This window comes from Oratosquilla oratoria, chromosome 11 (assembly GCF_046742065.1).
Source record: "Oratosquilla oratoria isolate Oo_2021 chromosome 11, ASM4674206v1, whole genome shotgun sequence".
Classification (NCBI taxonomy): domain Eukaryota; kingdom Metazoa; phylum Arthropoda; class Malacostraca; order Stomatopoda; family Squillidae; genus Oratosquilla; species Oratosquilla oratoria.
Window position 1 is genome coordinate 458,560 of NC_134787.1, and position 23,099 is coordinate 481,658.

Here is a 23,099-nt window from a genome sequence, read left to right on the forward strand (position 1 = left end):
TGTATGTGTAATGTTAATGCCTGGAGATAACTATTTCACTGGTAATCATGGTGTTCATCAGTGTATTAATTCTGTTGCATTGTAAAGAGGTGGTGAAATGTATTTGCGATTGCCCATTTAACAAAAATCAAATTTTATAGTTTGAAATTCTTCAGTGTCTTTTTGATATATTTTATTTATTAATTTATTTATTTTTGTAAAATATGTAAAATGAAACTTGGTAATTTTTTAATTGAGTAATAGTTGTAAGTTTATGAAGGATTTCAGAATATCTTCTATGATAATATATTTTATAAACTTTCTTATATTTTTAGGTTGATGCCATGTTGGTTGCATCAGGACAGTTGAAGCTCTCTGAGCTTCACAAAAGTAAGAAAACCAGCAATGATCTCTTTACTGAGGAAGTGGTCATCAATGATGCCCCTATGAGTGCAAGGAATTTTCTTACAAGATCCTCAACACAAGATGAAATAAGCAAGGTACTTGCACGTCTTATACTTATGTTAGTGGTACTGAAAGGTAAAGAACTTACCTCAAAGAATACATCTAAATACATCTACTTTATTGTTGTGCTTTACAGATGTCAGGAGCAGCTGTGTCCACAAGGGGCAGATATATGACTTTTGAAGAGAGACAGAATGCAAATAAGAATCCAAGTGATCGGCCTTTGTATTTACATATCCAAGGGGTGAATCAGCAAGATGTGAAAGGTGAATTGTTGAAATTATTATTCACATAGGTTTCAATTTGGCAGTAATATAATTATTGGACTAAAGCTGAAATTATTAGGTATACACAAGCATATATTTGACTTTTTTCTGGGAGATGCTAAGAATGATATTTTGCAGTTGCTGTTGGTCGTATTATGCACATCATTATGGAGCATAGTCAAAGAAAGAACCTTGGAGGTGGTGGAGGAGGAGGTGGTGGTGGAGGAAGCAAACAACGTGGACCCCGAGGTAATACAAACCAAGGAGTGTTTGGTACAAGACCAGGAGCTTCAGACAATGCAAGTGGAGGTATAGGAAGTGGTGGGGGCATAGCAGGACCAGGACCTCGTCCACCTCACCTTTTTCCCCCACCCATGAGGCAAGCCAGGCCTCTGTTTGACCAAATTCCACCCAACCCAGAGGTCAATGTAAGTTCTTCACACAGTTGAGCATGTAGGCACACATAAATGTCAATATATATATATATATATATATATATATATATATATATATATATATACATACATACATACATACACACCATTTATACCCAAATAATAGATTTTTTCAGTCCATTGGCTGAATGTAAGAGGTCAGCTTTTCTGTGGATACTACTTTTTCAGGGACAAAATTCATGTCTAATCAGGGTTGAAATTTTAATTAGGGAAAGCCTAATTTATGTATAAATCATTACAGAACAACAATCTGAAGATTAATTATAATTTATTACGATTGTGTGCCTCAAATTGCATGTCATGTTAAAAAATTAATCCATATAAGCTGTATGGAAAATAAGAGAAGAAAATAAGGCAAGGACAAATGCATTAATCAAGACTGGTGAAGATGTGCTCTTACAAAGGCAAAACCTCCAATAATAACAAAGAATGGCAATGCATTCTAGCTCTGCGTAACTAAAAATTTTCTTGTGTTTTTCCTGCTTTCTCTGGAATTGTTTATAGAATTGTTTATAGAAATGTGTGTCTGTACTTTAGCTGCCAAAATGTATAGGTCAAATTGTACGTTATGATATGCTATACTTAGCAGCACACATGTTAAGATAGACATAAAAATCTAGGGTTGATTTTTATTTGAAGTATGTGAAAAATTCTGGATTTTCTGGCCACAAATTAGGGGGTTGACTTAACTGAGATTGAATATTACTTGGGTATATGTGGTATATATATATATATATATATATATATATATATATATATATATATATATATATATATATATATGTGTGTGTGTGTGTGCATATTAACCTAGTTGTATCTTATGGGAAGGGGATTTATGCTTGTGGTGTCCTGACTTTGTATCTCGCAGTGTCTAGTTTGCTCTTAAATTCATGTATGCTTTTGCACACACAATTGTTTGGTCCAGTTTGTTCCAAGTGTCCACCACTCTGGGTGTGTATGTGTGTGTATTTACCTGGTTGTATTTTATGGGAAGGGGAGCTATGCTTGTGGAGTCCCATCTCCATATCTCGTTTGATCTAGACTGTTTTTAAATTCGTGTTTTGTTTTTGCACACACCGCATTCTCATCTAACCTGTTCCAAACATCTATTATCCTTTAGGGAGAGCTGTTCTTTTTCAGGCCTCATCTGTAATTGTCTTTCTTGATTTTTTTTTTTCCTCTTGTATCTCTACTATCCATTTTATTAGATCATCTTTATCAATAATTTCCATGCCTTTCATGATTCTATAAATAGTTGTCAAGTCTCCTCTCTTCTCTGTTCCAATGTCTGTAGCTCAAGTTTTGTCAGCCTCTCCTCATATGATAGTTCTGAGAGCATTGGTGCCAATTTCGTAATTACAAAGGATTACAAAGGCAAAGCATGCCGACAGGAGACCTTTTGATCCATATCTAGGTCGGATGCAAAAAAAAAAAATCATATTAATAATAAATTAAAACTATAACAATGTAAATAACAATTAAAATACATAAATAAATGCATTGGTATAGTTGAATAACAAACAAACAGGTAAATAGTAAATGATAATAAATTGACATATAACTAATAATAAATGAAAATCAGACAGACAAATTATAACAAAACAAAAACAAATAATATAACATAAATTATAATAATTACAGCATCTTACTTAGGTATTTATCTAAATGATTCTTAAAGCTTCGAACTGAACTACATTGCACTACCTGTGCAGGAAGTTTATTCCATTCATTAACTACACGGTTGACAAAGTTGTTTCTACCTACTTCCAAATTGAATCTATTTCCGGACAGTTTGAGACCATTGTTTCTTGTCTGATTCTCATTCAATGTGAAAATTTGGTCACTTTTGATGTTGTCAATTCCCTTTAAAATCTTAAAGACCTGTATCAAGTCACCTCTGAGTCTACGCTTTTTTAGGGAAAACAGATTCATGTGCTTAAGTCGATTTTCGTATGATTTATTTTTGATATTTGGAATCAGTTTTGTGGCTCGCCGTTGTACTTTTTCCAGTCTGTCAATGTCTTTAATGAGATTCGGTGACCATACGGAAACAGCATATTCCAAATGTGGACGAACTAACGATTTATATAGCTTGTTAATGAGTGATGGACTTTTGAAATCAAAAGATCGCGCAATCAATCCCAGAATCTTATTTGCTTTCTCAGAGGCTGAAATACACTGCTTGGATGATTTGAGGTCGTTACTGATAATTACGCCGAGATCTTTTTCACTATCCACTTTTGTTAACGAATTTCCAAATAACTTGTAATCGTACTTACTGTTATTTTTACCTATGTGCATTACCTTGCATTTACTTGTGTTAAATTTCATTAGCCACTTTTCAGACCATTGCTGTAATTGATCTAAATCTTCTTGAATATCTAATTGGTTTGAGTGATCATTTGCCACTCCGCACAGTTTTGTATCATCAGCAAATTTGGAAACAGTAGATTTTAGTCCATGGTCTATATCATTTATATATACTATGAATAGAAGTGGCCCAAGAACGGAACCCTGAGGAACTCCACTTGCAACACTTTTCCATCCAGAAGTTTTTCCATTTAAAACAACTCTCTGTTTTCGACCTTTCAACCAATTACTAGTCCAACCTAATAGGCTACCACTTATTCCATGCAAAGCTAATTTAGTAAGTAGTCTTTCGTGTGGGACGGTATCAAAAGCTTTTGCAAAGTCTAGATATATTAAATCTATATTGTTTCTTTTGTCATAATTCGAGACAACTGTGTTGTAGAATTCGAGTAAGTTAGTCACGCAAGAACGTTTCCGTCTGAAACCATGTTGGCTATCATTTATCAAACGGTTACTTTCTAAATGATATTCGATAGCATCTCTGATGATAGTTTCCATTATTTTTCCTACGATCGAAGTCAAACTAATAGGCCTATAGTTATTTGGTTTCTTTTTGTCACCTTTTTTGAATATGGGAGTAACGTTAGCTAGCTTCCATTCTCTTGGGACATCTCCGGATATGATGGATTTCTTGAAAATAATTTCTAATGGAACAACAATCTCATTTTTCATTTCCTTTAAGATTCTTGGATGCCAACCGTCAGGCCCTGGTGTTTTATTAACTTTGAGTTTGTCTATACACCTTTTAATTGTTTCTTTTGTTATATTTACCGTAGTGAGTAAGTTTACCCCAGACTTTTCACAGGTTTCAGTTTGGAATTCACTTTGAGGTGTTTCGTTTACGAATACCGAGCTAAAATAATTGTTTAAGAGATTACACATTCCTTCATTTGAATATTCAAGTTGACCGTCAGCAGATAATAGTGGACCAATGTGATTCCTAACAACCTTTTTATCTCTAATGTAACTATAGAATTCTTTGGGATTCTCTTTGGATTTCTCAGCGATGTTCATTTCGTATTGTCGTTTTCTTTTTCTTATTGTCTTTTTTAAATCTGTATTGATACATAACTTTCATAGTCATTAGATGCACCCGAGCACTTATATTTCTTATAAGCCTGTCTCTTTTTAGCAATACTTTTTTCAGTTTCTTTGTCGAGCCACTTTGGGCGAGCCTGATTTGGGGGACGTCTGTCCTTAAAAGGAATGTAAGTTTGAATCATCTTAGTGAGCGTATTTTGAAATATTTCCCACATCTGATCTACAGGCCTTTCGTTTAATTTTTCCTCCCAATCTGTAAGCTGAAGCTCCTGACGTAGTTCTATGAACTGAGCTTTACTGAAATCGGGTATTTTAGAAGCACAAGTATCTATTCTAAAATTGTTTAGGAGTTTGAATCTGACTAAGTTGTGATCGCTATTTGCAACAGATTCACCGACTTCTACATCAGTTGCCATGCTTTCGCGGCTAGTGATCAATACTCTTTGTATTCTTTCAAGTTTTGTTATACATTTTTTTGTACTTGGTGACCACGTTGTCGCTGCATACTCCAATTTTGGTCATGTCAAAGTGACTAGTATTTTCTTCACCATTTCTTCATCCAGTTATGTAAATGCCACTTTGATCTTATTAAATTATAAATTTCTCTAAAAATTTTGTTTATATGTTTCTCAGGGGACATATTATTCATAATAATGACTCCTACTCTTTTTCTACTTTTTTTATTTCTTTCCCAATATATATGATCCCACTATTTTATTTTTATTTTTTATTTTTTATTTTTTATTATTATTATTATTTGTTTGTTTTTGCTTCTTCCTAGTTCCATTATACTGCACTTCTTAATGTTGAATTCTATCTCCCACTTCCTACTCCATTTCCATACTTTGAGATCACTCTGCAGGGACTTAATCTTCTACAGTGTTCACTTTTTTCAACATTTTTGCATCGTCTGCGAAAAAGCTCATATAGCTTTACTTTCAATTCCTTCACCCATATCATTAATATATATAGCAAACATTATTGGGGACAAAACTGTTCCTTGTGGAACTCCACTAATCACCTCATCCCAATTGGAATGTTTGTCTCTTATCACCACTCTCATTTTTCTTTCATTCAAGAAGTCTTCTATCCACTTAAGTAGTTTGCCCTGTATTCCTCCTGCAGTTTTTAATTTCTTTAGCAATTTCTTATGTGACAACTTATCAAAAGCTTTTTTCAGGTCTAGAAATGCACAATCAGCCCATCCATCTCCTTCTTGTATTATATCTATTAGACTTGAATAGAAACACATCAAATATGTGACACATGATCTTCCTTGTCTAAATCCAAACTGCCTTGGATTTAGTTCATTGTTTTTTTCCAAATGCTTTACCCATCTAGTTTTGATAATTCTTTCACAAATTTTAGCTATTGTACTTGTAAGAGAGACCAGTCTATAGTTTGTAGGGTCTTCTTTGTTTCTTCCCTTATATATTGGTACTATATTTGCCCTTTTCCAATTTTCTGGAACTTTTCATTCCTTCAATGAACTGCTTTATTAGACTATGTATTTTGTCTGTTATTTCATCCCTGCATTCTCTCAAAATGCAGTTTGCCATTTCATCTGGTCCATGCGATTTTCTGACATCAAGGTTACTCAAATGATTCATAATTCATTCCTTGTTACTTCTATCTCCTTCATAGAGGGGGACTTTCCCCTCCCACTTGACATCTCGAAGTTATGTTCTCCCTTGTAAACACTGATTTAAAATGTTTGATCATAATTTCTACCATTTCTATTTCCTTTATTCTATTCCTCCTTGTCATAGTTTCACTAATTTATGTTTGTTTTTCAGTTTGTTGTTTACAAATCTATAAAATAGTTTTGGTTAATCTTTACATTTTTATATGATTTCCTTTTCGTATTTTCTCTCTTCTTCTCTGGACACTTGTACATATTCATTTCTATAACCAATATATATTTTCCATTTTTTTAGTTTTTTTGTCTTTCCTCCATTTTATCCAAGCCTTATCCCTTTTATCTTTTAACTCACTACATCTTTTGTTGTACCAACATTTTACATATCCTTTTTCTTGTTGTTGTCTTGAAACATACTTTTCCACTCATAGATTTTTGCCAAAATTTTCCATTTCTCTTCTGTTGTTTCCTCTTTGTATATCCTTTTCCAGTCTGCTTTTTGAATTTTTTTTTTTCTCATTTCATCAAAAAAAAAAATTCTATACATCATTCTTCCCTTTCTATATTGTTCATTTTTTCCCATGTATTTTTCTTCATTTAGTTCCAGTTCAACTGATATGTGGTCACTTTTACTTAGTGGTGTCTTATCAATCATGTCCACAATTTCAGGTTCTGATGTGATTATTAGGTCTAGTCTCGATGGCTCTTCCTCGTTTCTATTCTCTTGTATCCATTGTATCATTGTATGTTGTATAATCATATCAAGTAGTACATTTCACCATAGGTTGTCTCCACCCTTCACTATCATCTCTTCCCAGCAGATTTCTTTACAATTAAAGTCACCCATTATAACTATTCTTCCTCCATCTTCCATTATTACTACTTTGTTTCCCATCGTATATTTTTCTGAAACTCTATTTTTGCCTTTTCCAAATTCTATTATGCTACATTTCTTGATGTTGAAATTCATTTCATGTTTCTGGCTCCATTCCCATACTTTGTACAGGTCATCTTGTAGCGATCTGCAATCCTCTTCTGTCTTCACTCTCTTCAGTAATTTAGCATCGTCTGCAAAAAAAATCATATAACAATTTACATACATATACCAAGGCTTTTTCTCCCTTACAAGGGAGGTAGCCAAAAAGGAAAAGGCATAAAAATCATTCCCACCCATTCCATCCCCGAAAACACTCCACACCCCTCCACCCTCCCTCCCATCTTAGCACCTCCTAGATGACGGGTCATCCCTGCACCCTGTCCACTGCCCTGGGTCAGAAGCAGTGTTGCAAGACACAGCACATCCACAGCAAGGCTGCTTCATTAAATTGGTGACCCCCCCCCCCCTTTGTCCATATTAATTATGTATATGGCAAACATTAAGGGAGCCAAAACAGAGCCTTGTGGGATGCCACTTTTTACATCTTCCCATTTCGAATTTTTGTCTCTAAGTACCACTCATTTTTCTCCCAGTTAAGAAGTCCTTCATCCATTCCAACAGTTTGCCTTGAATTCCTCCTATTTTTTCAATTTTTTTTATTAATTTTTTGTGTGGTACCTTGTCAAAAGCTTTCTGCAAATCCAGGAAGGCACAGTCTGCCCATCCATCTCTTTCTTGTATTATTTCAATTAGTCTTGAGTAAAAGCAGATTAAATTGATGGTGCATGATCTTCCACTTCTAAAACCAAATTGTTTGGGGTTTATTATTTTGTTTTCTTCCAAATGTTTGGTCCATCTGCTCCTGATGATCTTTTCGCATATTTTTGCTACTGTGCTTGTGAGGGACACCGCTCTAAAGTTTGTAGGATCTTCCTTGTTTCCTCCTTTGTGTATATGTGTATGTGTGTGTGTGTGTGTATATTATGTAGGTATATATGCATACACTGAATGGTCCCCAGTGAACAGATTAACATCTTTTGAACCACAATTAACTTTTAATTCCATGCCATCGCAGTCGAGACTGAGAAGCTCGAAGGAGGTATATATTGGAAATTGAAAATGCCGTCGAGCTGAGGACTCGAACTGAGCTCAGATGTGACAAAGTATATATATATATGTATATATATACACATGTATACACACACATACACACTTGGAAAAGATGGAACAAAGAAAAAAACAGGTAGGTGGCAAACATATGTCAAACTAAGAAATTAATTTGTAAAAATACACAGGGAAGAAAAAAGAAACTGAAAAAGACATATTAGAAAAATGTAAGGATCAACCTAAATTATTCTACAGATATGTAAATGGTAAATTAAGAAATAAACAGGAAACAGTGAAACTACATCAAGGGAATATGGAATATATATATAGCAGATATAGAAATGGCTGAAAAGAAAATATACACAGTTGGGATGAAGGAAAGAGAGAAAGATCCTCCCCCACCCCTCCAATAAAAGAAATAATTGTGACACAGAAATAAGGGACCAATTAATGAACCTTGATATCAGAAAATCACATTGCCTGGACGGAATTGCAAACTGGATACTAAACAATGTATAGATGAACTAAAGGACAAAATATATAAGATAATAGAATGTTCACTCAAAAAAGAAAAGGTACTGCAAGAATGGAAAAATGTCAATATCATGCCAAAATATAAAGGGGAGACATGGAAGACCCAACAAACTATAGACCAGTCTCCCTTACAAGTACAGTAGCTAAAATTTGTGAAAAAGCCATCAAAAGTAGGTGGACTAAACATCTGGAAAAGAACAATATACTAAATCCAAAACAATTCAGTTATGGACAGGGATTTTTTTTTTTTTTTTTTTTTTCTCTCTCTCCATGGTTAATAGATATAATGCAAGAAAGGGACGGATGGGCAGACTGTGTTTTCCTGGACTTACAAAAGGCATTTGATAAAGTACCACACAAAAAACTATTAAGAAAACTCAAAACAACAGGAGTTGTACATAGAAAATTACTGAAAACAAAAGGCATTTGAGAAAGTACCACACAAAAAACTATTAAGAAAACTCAAAACAACAGGAGTTGTACACAGAAAATTACTGAAATGGATGGTAGATTTCTTGCATGGGAGAAAAATGAAAGTGGTGCTTAGAGATAAAAACTCAACCTGGGAAGAAATGATAAGTGGAGTCCCACTTGGTTCAGTACTGGCTCCAATGATTTTTGCTATATATATGTAAATGACAAGGATGAAGATATAGAATGCTACATGAACTTCTTTGCAGACAACAGAAAATTACTAAAGAAAGTAAATATGGTAAGACTGAATTGCTACAGAGAGACCTGGACAAGGTATGGGAATAGAGTCAAAAGTAGGAAGTGAACTTCAACATTAAGAAATGTAGTTTAATGGCATTTGGAAAAAGTAAAAAAAAAAAAAAAAAAAAAAAAAAAAAATTGGGACAATATGAAATTAGTGCAAAGGAAGTAAAAGTTGGTTCCAGAAAGGACCTAGGAGTAATTATCACTAAAGACATGTCCCCAGACAAGCATATCAACAAAATAGGAGAAACCTACAATTTATTGAGATCAATAAAGGTGGCTTTTAATTACTTGGATGAAGTAATGGTAAACAAAAATACTAGTCACACTGATAAGACCAAAAAAGCACAAAATAGAATGCAAGGAAAATATAATCCAAAGAGCAACGACAAAGATTACTTCAACACTTTCAAAATTGACATATGAGCAAAGATTGTCTAAATTGGAACAAAGAAGAGAAAGAGGCAATCTATTGGCCAATTACAGAATCATGAAAGGCATGAAAGTCCTTGGCAGAGAAGACTTATTAAAGTGAGATGAGATAGAAGAAAAATAAGGGGACATGAAAAGAAACTAAAAAAGAATAGTTATAGAAGAGATCTGGAAAAAAAAATTCCACACAGTGGTGGATGTCTGGAACAAATTGGACGAAACAACAGTGTGTGCAAACACCATACAAGAATTTAAGAATAAACTAGATATTGCGAGATACAAAGATGGGTCACTATGAACATAACTCCCCTTCCTATATAATACAACTAGGTAATACACACACAAGTTGTTCCTTATGTCTCCCCAGTATGTGAATTCACATACCCAGTGAACCTACTTCACAAAGTTCTCATTTTATGCATGAGAATTATTTCAGTTATGAAGTTGTAAGTAATCAATACTTTTTATATTACCATAAATTGTTGTACTTTGTTGTATGAGAATGTGAAATGTACTTATTTATTAGTTTATTTTTTTGTCAATTAAATATGAAGTAAATACATTGTGAATTCACATAATGCAGAAAGCATTCCTTACATACATGGAGGGACTATTATATATATATTTATGGATACAGGATCTCAGGTTACATTAGTTCTGTTCTTGAGACCTGTAAGCTGATTTTGTGAGTCAGATCTCGTTGTTCAACTGTGTGCTCTTTTACCCTATGAGACCCTCATAATAGATACATGACTACCTTTTCCCTTGTGTAAGTGGCATGACTGAGTCAAAGTATATACCCGCCCTACACCCATCCCATGCCCATCCAAAAGTTGTATTGTACACAATTACTCATGCCAACAATGTAACATATACTCTATAAGGGATTTGTGGGAAAGCCCCCATTCCAGCTATTGCATTCCTTAGGGAAATGGAACTGCTTGGCCAGTCAGTTTAGGAAACAACAATAATCATCAGAACAAACTTAGGCACCATAAACTATACAGAATGAATCATTGAGAGTAATAACAAGATGCACCAAAATCATCCCAATAAAACACCTGCACACAGAAATGAAACCCTTACCTATTGAATATCATACAAAAATGAAAGTTAAATACTTCTTGAATTCAATTAGGATAATTGTACAGTGAGCAGGATGCCTAGTCACATTACTCCATCCCACTTTAACTGTGGCAGAATTCTTTTCTCCCTTTGCTGCAGGGGACAAAGGCAAAAAAGAATATATACTCAAAGTGGTACAGAACATTTATAAGAGGGAAGAGCATGATGGAGGATAGTTGCAGTTGTAGTACAAAAAAAAAAAAAAAATGTGGGGTGGGGTGGAAAGGGAGCTGGCAGATAGGGCTGATGAAAGGTTATTGGGATGGTTTGGACACATGGAAAGAATGAGTGAAGAAAGATTAGTAAAAGAGATGTGGATGGAGTGAACTTGAGGGGATGACTGAGGATGAGATGGATGGATAGGGTGAAAGGGGCTTTGAACAAGAGGGGAATGTTTATTGAACAAGGAAGGGAGAAGGTAGGAGATAGGGGTGAGTGTAGAATGGCTGTGTATAGATAATACTGTGATGCAGGGAAGGGGTGTGGGGAGCAGTTGTGTGTGAATGATATTGTTACACAGCCTTAAAGGATTTCTACCTGCCCCCCCCCTCTCTCCCTCTCTCTCTCTCTCTCTCTCTCTCCCTCCCTCCCTCCCTCTCTCTCTCTCCCTCCCTCCCTCCCTCTCTCTCTCTCCCCCCTCTCTCTCTCCCCCCCCTCTCTCTCCCCCCCCTCTCTCTCTCTCTCCCCCTCTCCCTCTCTCTCTCTCTCTCTCTCTCTCTCTCTCTCTCTCTCTCTCTCTCTCTCTCTCTCTCTCTCTCTCTTTTCCTGCATGAGGGGATGGAGAGAGGGGGGTTGCCAATTAGATATGGTGTCTTTGCTGTAAATGTACTGTGTCTTGCTGCATAGCAGTGGGTGGGATACAGGAATGACCTGTCATCCAATAGGAGCTAAGAGGGAGGAAAGGGTGGTGAAAGGGAGTAGATATTTGCCTGTTGACTTACTACCTCCTGTATTAAGGGAAAAAAGAAAAGTCCTTAGTATATAGCTAGCTAGATTGATATTATTCACATAGATGATAAAAAGATTAAAATAAAGTAGCACATGGCTTTAAAAATGAGCTTGATTTGCTACTTGTAGTCCAATCTGGCACTGGTCCTCTTCATTGATATTTTTCACCCGCAGTACTCTATCACTCCATCTTGCATAATATATATTACATAGAAAACAGACTATATGTACCATTTTAATGGCAGAGCTGGAAGGACTCAGAAACTTATGAGAAGGCAAAGATAAAAATCGAATTATTTTTGCTTACCTATCTAAATAGGTAATTTCCCATAAGCAGAAAATGTTGATAATTGAAAACCTATATAAAAAATTGATAATGAGGGTCTATTGTATACATTCTATATTAGCACTTCAATATAATATTTAGTGGATGTAGGTCAAGATTGATGGAACCTGATCCCTTGTGCTGTATCATATATAGTTCCTATTTGTGTATATATATATATATATATATATATATATATATATATACACACTTGTTCATAGAATTCTAACAGCATGTGAATAATTAGAAGTTATTGAACCTAAAATGTGTTGAAAATTTGAAAGATGTAGAATTTTAAATGCACATTTTGTATTTTATTGCCCATATTTATAAGCTTTATTTCTTTTAGATATTACGAGAAAAGGTATTTATGCCGTTCAACCTTGCCTTTAACCCTGCTGAGCTAAGAGTTCGTCTTCTTGGAGAAAATGGAAGCAATTTAGAATATATTCAGCAAGAAACTGGGGTGGCTATTTCACTACATGGCATTGGATCTGGTTGCATTCAGCCAGAGACTGGACAGGAAGCCCCAGAAAATCTGCATTTCTACTTAGAGTAAGTTACAATACAGGGCCTGGATTCACAAATCTAAGGAAATATAAGCTTCATTCATCTTTAAAATTTCTTTATTGCTGTATCCAGAGTAAGTTTACATGGAGCACCCATTCATACATTTTTCACCAAAGTAGAAATAAGAAGCAAAATTAGGAACTCATTCCTCCCTCATGCTCCTCCATTGTTCCCTGTCTCTTGCTCCCCCTCTCTTCCCCCCACTCCTTCCCTGTCATTTTTCCTCTCCCTGCCCCCTTCTCTGTCCCCTCTCTCACCCATACCCCCTCTCCTTCACCCTATACAGATATGTATATATATATATATATATATATATATATATATATATATATATATATATATATACACATATATATATATACACATATATATATATACATATACACAAATACATATACACACACTCGTCTGGGGTATTGCACTCCACTCCCTCCCTATCCTCCTTCACATTTAGCAACTTCCCAAAATACTCTGCCCATCTTCTCCTTACTGCCATCTCTTCCATTATTATCTCTCCATCTGCACCTTAGACCTTTTTTTCTCTACTTGATTCACCTCCTCTTCTTATCTTAATTTCTGTCCAAAACATCTTTTTATTACTTTCAAAATGTTGTCATACTCTTACCCCATTTCACAGCTGCTCTCCTCTTTGCTTCCTTTACCTTGTGCTTTACTTTTCTTTTCTTTGTACCTCTCATATGACTCCCTCATCCTATTTTGTTACCAATCTGTGAAAGCTTGCTTCTTCACTTCTACAACCTTCTTTGTTTCCTCATCCCACCATTCACTACCCTTCCTTCTATTTCCTCCCATCCTTCTTGTTCCACACACCATCTTTGCACACTTTGTGACTTCTTCCTTGAACCATCCCCAGATCATTTTTTGGTGGAAAGTAAGTTGAGAGTGGATGATACACACTAGGTAGATATAACTAGGTAAATACACATGAATGACATGGACGAAGGAGTTGAATGTTATATGAATTTCTTCGCAGATGATGCAAAAATATTAAAGAAAGTATCCACAAATGAGGACTGTGACTCGTTACAATTGAACCTGGATACACTCTGGAAATGGACTTAAAAGTGGGAAGTGAACTTTAATATCAAGAAATGTAGAATAATAGAGTTTGGTAAAAGCAAAAACAGAATTTAAAAAGATTACCTTTCCTTTGCTTAAAGGTAATCTTAAAGGAGAATGGTTGTATATGGATGATGTTGTGACTGCATGAGGAGGAATGGGCGGGGGGGGGGGTAGTATGTGTGAGTAAATTTTGACGCAGCCCGAAGGGATTTCTCCCCGTCCTCGCCTTATATGCAAAGGGGGACGGAGAGGGGGGGTCGCCGATTAAATGAAGCGGCCTTGCTGTGGATGTACTGTGTCTTGCGACATTGCTTCTGACCCAGGGCGGTGGGCAGGGTGCAGGGATGACCCGTCATCCAGGAGGTGCTCAGATGAGAGGAAGGGTGGGAGGGGTGTGGAGTGTATTTAGGGATGAAATGGGTGGGAGTGTTTTTATGCCTTTCCCTTTTTGGCTACCTCCCTTGGAAGGGGGAAAAGGCCTTGGTATATGTATGTATAAAAAGATTACAAGATTAGTGAAAATGAAATAAAAAAAGTGCACTCGGAAAGGGGCCTTGGAGTGATAATCAGCAATGACATGACACCGGACAGACATTTAGACCAAATAGTAGGTGAAACATACAACCTACCAAGGTCATTGAAAGTGGCATTTGAATACTTGGATGAAGAAATGATAAAAAAAATATTAGTCACATTGATTAGACCAAAACTGGAATATGCAGCGACACTATGGGCACCCAGTACTAAAAAGAATATAAGGAAACTAGAAAGAATACAGAGAGCAAAAACAAAGTTGGCACCAGCTCTTTCCAAATTAACATATGAACAATGATTATCGAAGCTAGAACTACCAACACTAGAGCAAAGAAGAGAAAGAGATGATCTACTGACTATATATAGAATCATGAAAGGAATGGAAATCCTTGACAAAAAGGATTTACTAAAAAATGACAATGGAAAAACAAGAGGTCATGAAAGAAACTCAAAAAGGACACCTATAGAAGAGATAGGAAAAAGAATAGCTTCCCACACAGAATGCTGGATATATGGAATAACTTAGATGCAAAAACAGTGTGTACAAATACTATTCATGATTTGAAGAATAAACTTGATGCTGAAAGATACAAAGACAGGTCACCACGAGCATAGCTCCCTTCCCGTATAATACAACTAGGTAAATACACACACACACACACAATCTTCTATTAATACTAATCTCCCTTTCCATGTCTAAGATTCGACTCAAATTCCTTCTTTCATAATCACCAGAACCAGAAAAAGTGCCTTCGTTATACAATGTAATTATTGCTCTTGGTGTCTCAAGGCCTCTGTTTACATTCAGTTTTGGTGTAGTGCCTCCAGAGGACTCTGCATTTGAGTCGACATTCGGCTAAAAAATCAGTTTTTATTCTCTTGTATTTTCTCTCAGATCAATTTAACACTGCAGAGAAATAGAAATCATTTTGGGTAACCAGAAGTGCTCCCCCTCCCATTCAATACAAACCAGGCCTCTTGTTTTCCTTGCACTATTGAGAATTTTCATCTTATTCGGCAGCCTTCGGAGCTCTAGTTTAGAGGTGTTGACAGCTGTATATATATGTGTGTGTATATATATAAATATATATATGCATTTGTGTATGTGTATGTATATATATTATAGATATGTGTATATGTGAATTATTTGATTATTATTAATTGTCAAAAACATTGATTTACAGACATCACCACCCTGAAATGTTTAATCAAGCTAAAGAGTTGGTTGTTAACTTGGCACAGACAATTCTGTCTGAACTACAGCAGCAACAGCAGCAACAACAGCAGCAACAGCAACAGCAGCAACCTATGATGGCACAGCAACAGCAGATTGTGCCACAGCAAGGTCAAGCTCCACACCCAAGTGTGCTTTTTCAGCAGCCCCCTCCTCAACAAACAGGTGAGATGCAGAAGTCAGATACGGCTTGTAGTACAGTGTAAACAAATATCAATTGTAGTAGTAAGATTCCATTATTAGTAGAATGTGGTGGTATATCTGATCATCATTTGCTGGAAGGGAGATTAAGAGAGGATCAATCATTCAGTCTTTCAGGAGACCTGTGGCTCTCAGGCAACTGGTAGTAGCCACTGAATTAGCCATTAAGTCATGCAAGGAAGAAATATTGTGATGTCTAGGTATGGCTTGTGTGGGGTGGTGTAAGAAGAAATGTTTTGCATCTTCTGTGAGATGCTTGCATCTTGGGTAATTGATTTCAGTAGTGAAATCAATTCTGTGTTGGTATGGTCTGGGGTGGAGAATTGGATGCAAGAAGAATGCTTTTTGAGCAAGGAAGAGTGGGTTCAAAAGACAGGTGTAAATGAATGAGGAAATTACTTAACCCAAAGGGATGTCCTTTTTGTTAAATTTCATGGGTGGATGAGTGGTGTGGGGCATGTGTATATTTGTATAGATTTTTCTTTTTAGACATTATTACAATCCATTTATGCAAAAATTACAGCTGGATGCTGTAAGGTAAACAACTTTGTTTAGGACCCAACATTAAAATGTTGACCAGCTATTAATTATTTGTGGTCTTGTATGCATGCTTCTTTTTTCCTTTATTTATAATTTTTCTTTCTTTTCTTCTCATTATGGATGTCACCAGTCAGCATACATTATCATTGTAACTAATTGTAGAACATCTTTTAGCTTCTGGAAGAAACTTGAAATTTGAGTGATAACAGTAATACCAACAGTCATTGTTGCTGTATGGCTCACTGTTATCATCACCATCTCCTGTTAAACACTAAAAATTCCTAGTTATGTTCATGAGCAATTTCCATTTTATATATTTGGTACATACATACATATACCAAGGCTTTTTCCCCCTTACAAGGGAGGTAGCCAAAAAGGGAAAGGCATAAAAACACTCCCACCCATTTCATCCCTACATACACTCCACACCCCTCCCACCCTCCCTCTCATCTGAGCACCTCCTGGATGACGGGTCATCCCTGCACCCTGCTCACCGCCCTGGGTCAGAAGCAGTGTCGCAAGACACAGCACATCCACAGCAAGGCCGCTTCATTAAATCGGCGACCCCCCCTCTCCGTCCCCCCTTGCATATAAGGAGAGGACGGGGAGAAAATCCCTTCGGGCTGCGTCAAAATTTACTCACACATACTACCCCACCCCCCACCCCCCTGCCCATTCCTCCTCATGCAATCACAACATCATCCATATACAACCATTCTCCACTCACCTTTGTCTTCCGTCCTCTCCCTTCCTTCCTCAACAGACATTCCCCTCTTCCCCAAAGCCCCCTTCACCCCATCCATCCACCTCATCCTAGGACGTCCCCTCATGTTCACTCCCTCCACATCTGCCTTCCATACCTCTTTTACTAGTCTTCACTCATTCTTTCCATGTGTCCAAACCATCCTAATATTCTTTCATCAACCCTATCTCCCAAATCCTTTTTCACCCCTGTTCTCCTCCTCACCTCCTCATTTCTCACTCTATCCAGCCTAGTAACCCCCACCATACTTCTCAGACACCTCATCTCAAACACATTCAAACTCCTTCTCTCTTCTTCTCTTATGTTCCACGTTTCTGCCCCATACAGTGCTGTTGGCACAATCACTCCTTCATACAGTCTCCTCTTCGCATCCATTCCCAAATGTCTATTCCTCATTACACTCTTTAATCCACCAAGGCATTGACTCGCTTCTCTCAATCTACATTCTACCTCCACCTTCACTCCACCTTTTCCTGCTACACTTGCACCCAAGTATCTAAAACTATCCACTTCCTCCAGTCGCTCTCCCTTAATGTTCACTTCCAGTCTACTGCCACCTTCACTCCTTGTACATCTCATCACCTTACTTTTACCTACATTTATCTTTAGCTTTCTTCTATCACATACTCTCCCAAACTCTGCCACCAGCTTCCTCAATCCCTCCTCTGACCCTGCCACAAGCGCAGTGTCGTCCGCAAACAACAGCTGGCTCACCTCCCACTTTTCTCCATTTTCTTTAACCATCTCCAATCCCTGACCCACTACCCTAGCATATATATTTGGTATTTTTCATAATATGAGTATCTTAGAACAGTGCATATTGTCATAACATATAAATAAAAAAAAATTCTTGATATTCCCTTATGATAGAGGAAGGGGGCTGTATGTCATCAAATATGGTAAGGCAGAAAGAATAGTAATGAAGAAAAAGAGATGTTGAGTATGAATGGAAAAGGTGAAGTTTTGGATAAACTTGATTTGGGAATAGGGCCAGCAGCAGTCTGAAAATTATATGGAATTAGAAAATCAAGCACGAGAAGCATAAAGAGCAAGGCAATACAGCATAATGTATCTATACACACACACACACACACACACATATATATATATATACACACACGTGTGTGCATGTATTTACCTAGTTATATTTTACGGGACGAGAGCTATGCTCATATTGACCCGTTTTCGTATCTCTCTGCATCCAGTTTGTTGTTAAAATCTTGTATAGTTTTGGCACTCACTGTTTCCCCATTTAGTTTGTTCCAGACATCAATCACTCTGTGTGATAAGCTATTCTTTTTCAAATCTCTTCTGTAACTTTAGCTTCGTCTTGTGTCCTCTTGTTTCTCTTCTGTCCCATTTTAATAAGTTGTGATGCATGAGGTGGAATGGGAGGGGGGGAGGTAGTATGTGTGAGCAATTTTGACGCAGCCCAAAGGGATTTCTCCCCGTCTTCTCCTTTATGCATGGGGGGACGGAGAGGGGGGGTTGCCGATTTAATGAAGCGGCCTTGCTGTGGATGTGCTGTGTCTTGCGACACTGCTTCTGACCCAGGGCAGTGGACAAGGTGCAGGGATGACCCGTCATCCAGGAGGTGCTAAGACGAGAGGGAGGGTGGAAGGGTGTGGAGTGTATTCAGGGATGGAATGGGTGGGAATGATTTTATGCCTTTTTGGCTACCTCCCTTGTAAGGGGGAAAAAGCCTTGGCATATGTATGTATGTATGTCTTTATCAAGAACTTCCATCCTTTTCATAATTCTGTAAATGGTTAGCAAATCACCTCTTTCTCTTCTCTGTTCCAGTGTTGATACATACATACATATACCACATATACCAAGGCTTTTTCCCCCTTACAAGGGAGGTAGCCAAAAAAGGAAAAGGCATAAAATCATTCCCACCCATTCCATCCCTGAATACATTCCACACCCCTCCACCCTCCCTCTCTTCTTAGCACCTCATGGATGACAGGTCATCCCTGCACCTTGTCCACTGCCCTGGGTCAGAAGCAGTCGCAAGACACAGCACATCCATAGCAAGGCCGCTTCATTAAATCGGCGACCCCCCCCTCCGTCCCCCCTCCGTCCAGTGTTGATAGATGTAATTTATCCAGTCTTTCTTCATATGTCAAATTTTAGAGTGTAGGTGCCATTTTTGTTGCTACTCTTTGATTTTTTTTTTTGGGGGGGGGGGGTAGATACCCATAGTGTCGCAGGATACTCCAATTTAGGTCTTATCAGTACAACCACTATTTTCTTTACTATTTCTTCATCTATGTAGTCAAAGGCCACTTTCATTGATCATACATACATATACCAAGGCTTTTTCCCCCTTACAAGGGAGGTAGCCAAAAAGGAAAAGGCATAAAATCATTCCCACCCATTCCATCCCTGAATACACTCCACACCCCTCCACCCTCCCTCTTATCTTAGCATCTCCCAGATGACGGGTCATCCCTGCACCTTGTCCACTGCCCTGGATCAGAAGCAGTATCGCAAGACACAACACATTCACAGCAAGGCCGCTTCATTAAATCGGCGACCCCCCCTCTCCATCCCCCCATGCATAAAAGGAGAAGACGGGGAGAAATCCCTTCAGGCTGCGACAAATTTTGCTCACACATACTACCTCACCCCCATCCCCGCCCATTCCACCTCATGCATCACAACATCATCCACATACAACCATTCTTCATTCACCCCTGTCTTCTTTCCTCTCCTGTCCTTCCTCAACAGACATTCCCCTCTTCCCCAAAGCCCCCTTCACCCCATCCATCCACCTCATCCTAGGACGTCCCCTCATGTTCACTCCCTCCACATCTGCCTTCCATACCTCTTTTACTAGTCTTTCTTCACTCTTTCCATGTGTCCAAACCATCCTAATACTCTTTCATCAACCCTATCTCCCAACTCCCTTTCCACCCCCGTTCTTCTCTTCACCTCCTCATTTCTCACTCTAGCCTAGTAACCCCCATCATACTTCTCAGACACCTCATCTCAAACACATTCAAACTCCTTCTCTCTTCCTCTTTTATGTTCTATGTTTCTGCCCCATACAGTGCTGTTGGCACAATCACTCCTTCATACAGTCTCCTTTTAGCATCCATTCCCAAATGTCTATTCCTCATTACACTCTTTAATCCACCAAGGCATTGACTCGCTTCTCTCAATCTACATTCTACCTCCACCTTTACTCCACCTTTTCCTGCCACATTTGCACCCAAGTATCTAAAACTATTCACTTCCTCCAGTCACTCTCCCTTAATGCTCACTTCCAGTCTACTGCCACTTTCACCCCTTTTACATCTCATCACATTCATCTTTAGCTTTCTTCTATCACATACTTTCCCAAACTCTGTCACCAACTTCCTCAATCCCTCCTCCGATCCTGCCACAAGCGCAGTGTCGTCAGCAAACAACAGCTGGCTCACCTCCCACTTTCCTCCATTTTCTTTAACCATCTCCAATTCCTGACCCACTACCCTTGCATTTACCTCTCTCACTAACCCCATCCATGAAAATATTGTTATCGACAACAGACTAGGCATAAACGAAGTTTATTGTTACATTTTATTAATCACAAAACATAAAAATACAAAATGCTTTACCGAACATATTGTTAACAACAGACTAGGCATAAGAAATGTTTTACTGTTACATTTTATTAATTGCAAAACAAATAAGAATACAAAAAGCAAGGCAAAATTAGGAATTTTTTTTATTTCAAAACACATTCTTTTCGTTTACGTACTGTACCGAACATATTGTTATCAACAACAGACTAGCCTAGGCATAAAAAAAGTTTTACCATTACATTTTATTAATTGCAAAACCTATAGAAATACAAAATGCAATGCAAAATTAGGAAACATTTTACTTCAGACAAACAAAATGAAAGAATATTTAGCTGGCTGGGATGTTGACACTGCCGGCAGCCTGCCAAAACTATCATACGCACGTCTCGCGGCATGCAGAGTAATTGTACTGCACTGCCAGGCATAACATTGCAATTCTATTACTCTATTAAATGTTAAAATATTATTGCACTATCTTGTGGTCGTAAAGTCGATCAGTCGTAAGTCACATAGGTCGTAAATTGACGACTATATATGTGTGTATATGTATATATATATATATATTATATATGAGAGGTACAAAGAAATATATATGAGAGGTACAGAAACGAAAAGAGAAGTAAAGCAAAAGGTAAAGGAGGCAAAGAGGAGAGCAGATGTGAAATGGGGTAAGAGTATGACAGAAAATTTTGAAAGTAATAAAAAGATGTATTGGAAAGAAATTAAGAGAGGAAGAGGAGGGGAATCAAGTAGAGAAGAAAAGGTAAAAGGTGGAGATGGAGAGATGATAATGGAAGAGAAGGCAGTAAAGGGAAGATGGGCAGAATATTTTAGGGAGTTGCTAAATGTGAAGCATAGGGAGGGAAAGATAGCTGCAGTGGGAAAAGCTAAGAAAATGACCATGATGAGTGAGGAAAATGGAGGAGAAATAAGGAAGGATGAAGTGAAGGCAGTTGTTAAGATGATGAAAGCAGGTAAGGCACCTGGTCTGGATGGATGCCATGCAGAATGTCTAGAAAAAGGAGGTACATTTATGGTGGACTGGTTGGTGAGGTTATTTAATGTTTGTAGAGAGAGGGTAGAGTGCCAGAGGACTGGAGGAGTGCCTGTATAGTTCCACTTTACAAAGGAAAAGGGGACAAGTGTGAATGTAGTAGTTTCAGAGAGATTAGCTTGTTAAGTGTAATTGGGAAGGCTTATGGGAGGATCTTGATTGAGAGGATTAGGTGAGGAACAGAGGGAGTAATTGGCGAGGAACAGTGTGGATTTAGGACGGGTAGAGGTTGTGTAGATCAGATTTTTGTGATAAGACAGATATGTGAGAAAGCTATAGGAAAGGGGAAGGATGTTTTTTGGGCTTTTATGGATCTGGAAAAGGCTTATGACAGGGTAGACAGGAAGGCACTGTGGGAGGGTTTGCTGATATACAGGATAGGAGGAAAGCTTCTAGGAGCTGTCAAGCATTTTTATGAGAGTAGTAGAGCATGTGTTAGGATTAGAAATGGAGAGAATTAGTGGTTTCAGGTAAAGGTGGGACTTCATCAGGGATGCGTTATGTCGCCCTTGCTGTTCAACTAGTACATGGATGGAGTTGTGCGAGAGGTAAATGCAAGGGTGGTGGGTCAGGCATTGGAGATGGTTAAAGAAAATGGAGAAAAGTGGGAGGTGAGCCAGCTTTTGTTTGCGGACGACACTGCGCTTGTGGCAGGATCGGAGGAGGGATTGAGGAAGTTGGTGACAGAGTTTGGGAGAGTGTGTGAAAGAAGAAAGCTAAAGCTAAATGTGGGTAAAAGGAAGGTGATGAGATGTACAACGGGTGAAAGTGGCAGCAGACTGGAAGTGAGCATTAACCTCTTCCCTCCGGGGCACATCGCACGTCTGGCAGCATTAGCTGCCCGATGTGCGATGTCTCGAAATAATAATCGCATTATAAAAAATAAAGTCAGTGCTAAATTGTCTGTACTCTTTCACCCGTGTATTTTGATAACCATAGAAAACTGATGAAGCCAGTTTAGAGAGAATGAAAATTACATTGGTACAACTACAATAGATATAATCAAGATGGCGACTTCGGCATCAGCGAGTACCTACTTGCTCCTCATGCCGCCTACGTAGGCGGCACCGTATGGAAGTGGTTAAGGGTGAGCGACTGGAGGAAGTGGATAGTTTTAGATACTTGGGTGCAAATGTGGCAGGAAAGGGTGGAGTGGAGGTGGAGGTAGAATATAGATTGAGAGAAGCGAGTAAATGCCTTGGTGGATTAAAAAATGTAATGAGGAATAGACATTTGGGAATGGATGCTAAAAGGAGACTGTATGAAGG

General features: G+C 37.9%; 1 protein-coding gene across 7 annotated transcripts in view; it reads left to right on the top strand.

Annotated features, from left to right (window-relative positions):
• LOC143029539 (uncharacterized) overlaps positions 1-23,099 on the top strand; it is a 169,569-nt gene that overhangs the window by 47,835 nt on the left and 98,635 nt on the right. For all 7 annotated transcript variants that reach the window (XR_012966847.1, XM_076192190.1, XM_076192195.1 and 4 more), the window contains 5 exons: positions 315-479; positions 581-710; positions 849-1,138; positions 12,630-12,835; positions 15,652-15,866. Coding sequence is in view for 6 of the 7 variants with exons in the window: in XM_076192190.1 (XP_076048305.1) it covers positions 315-479; positions 581-710; positions 849-1,138; positions 12,630-12,835; positions 15,652-15,866 (1,006 nt within the window). In the remaining variant the exon portion in view is untranslated. The remainder of the gene's footprint in view (positions 1-314; positions 480-580; positions 711-848; positions 1,139-12,629; positions 12,836-15,651; positions 15,867-23,099) is intronic.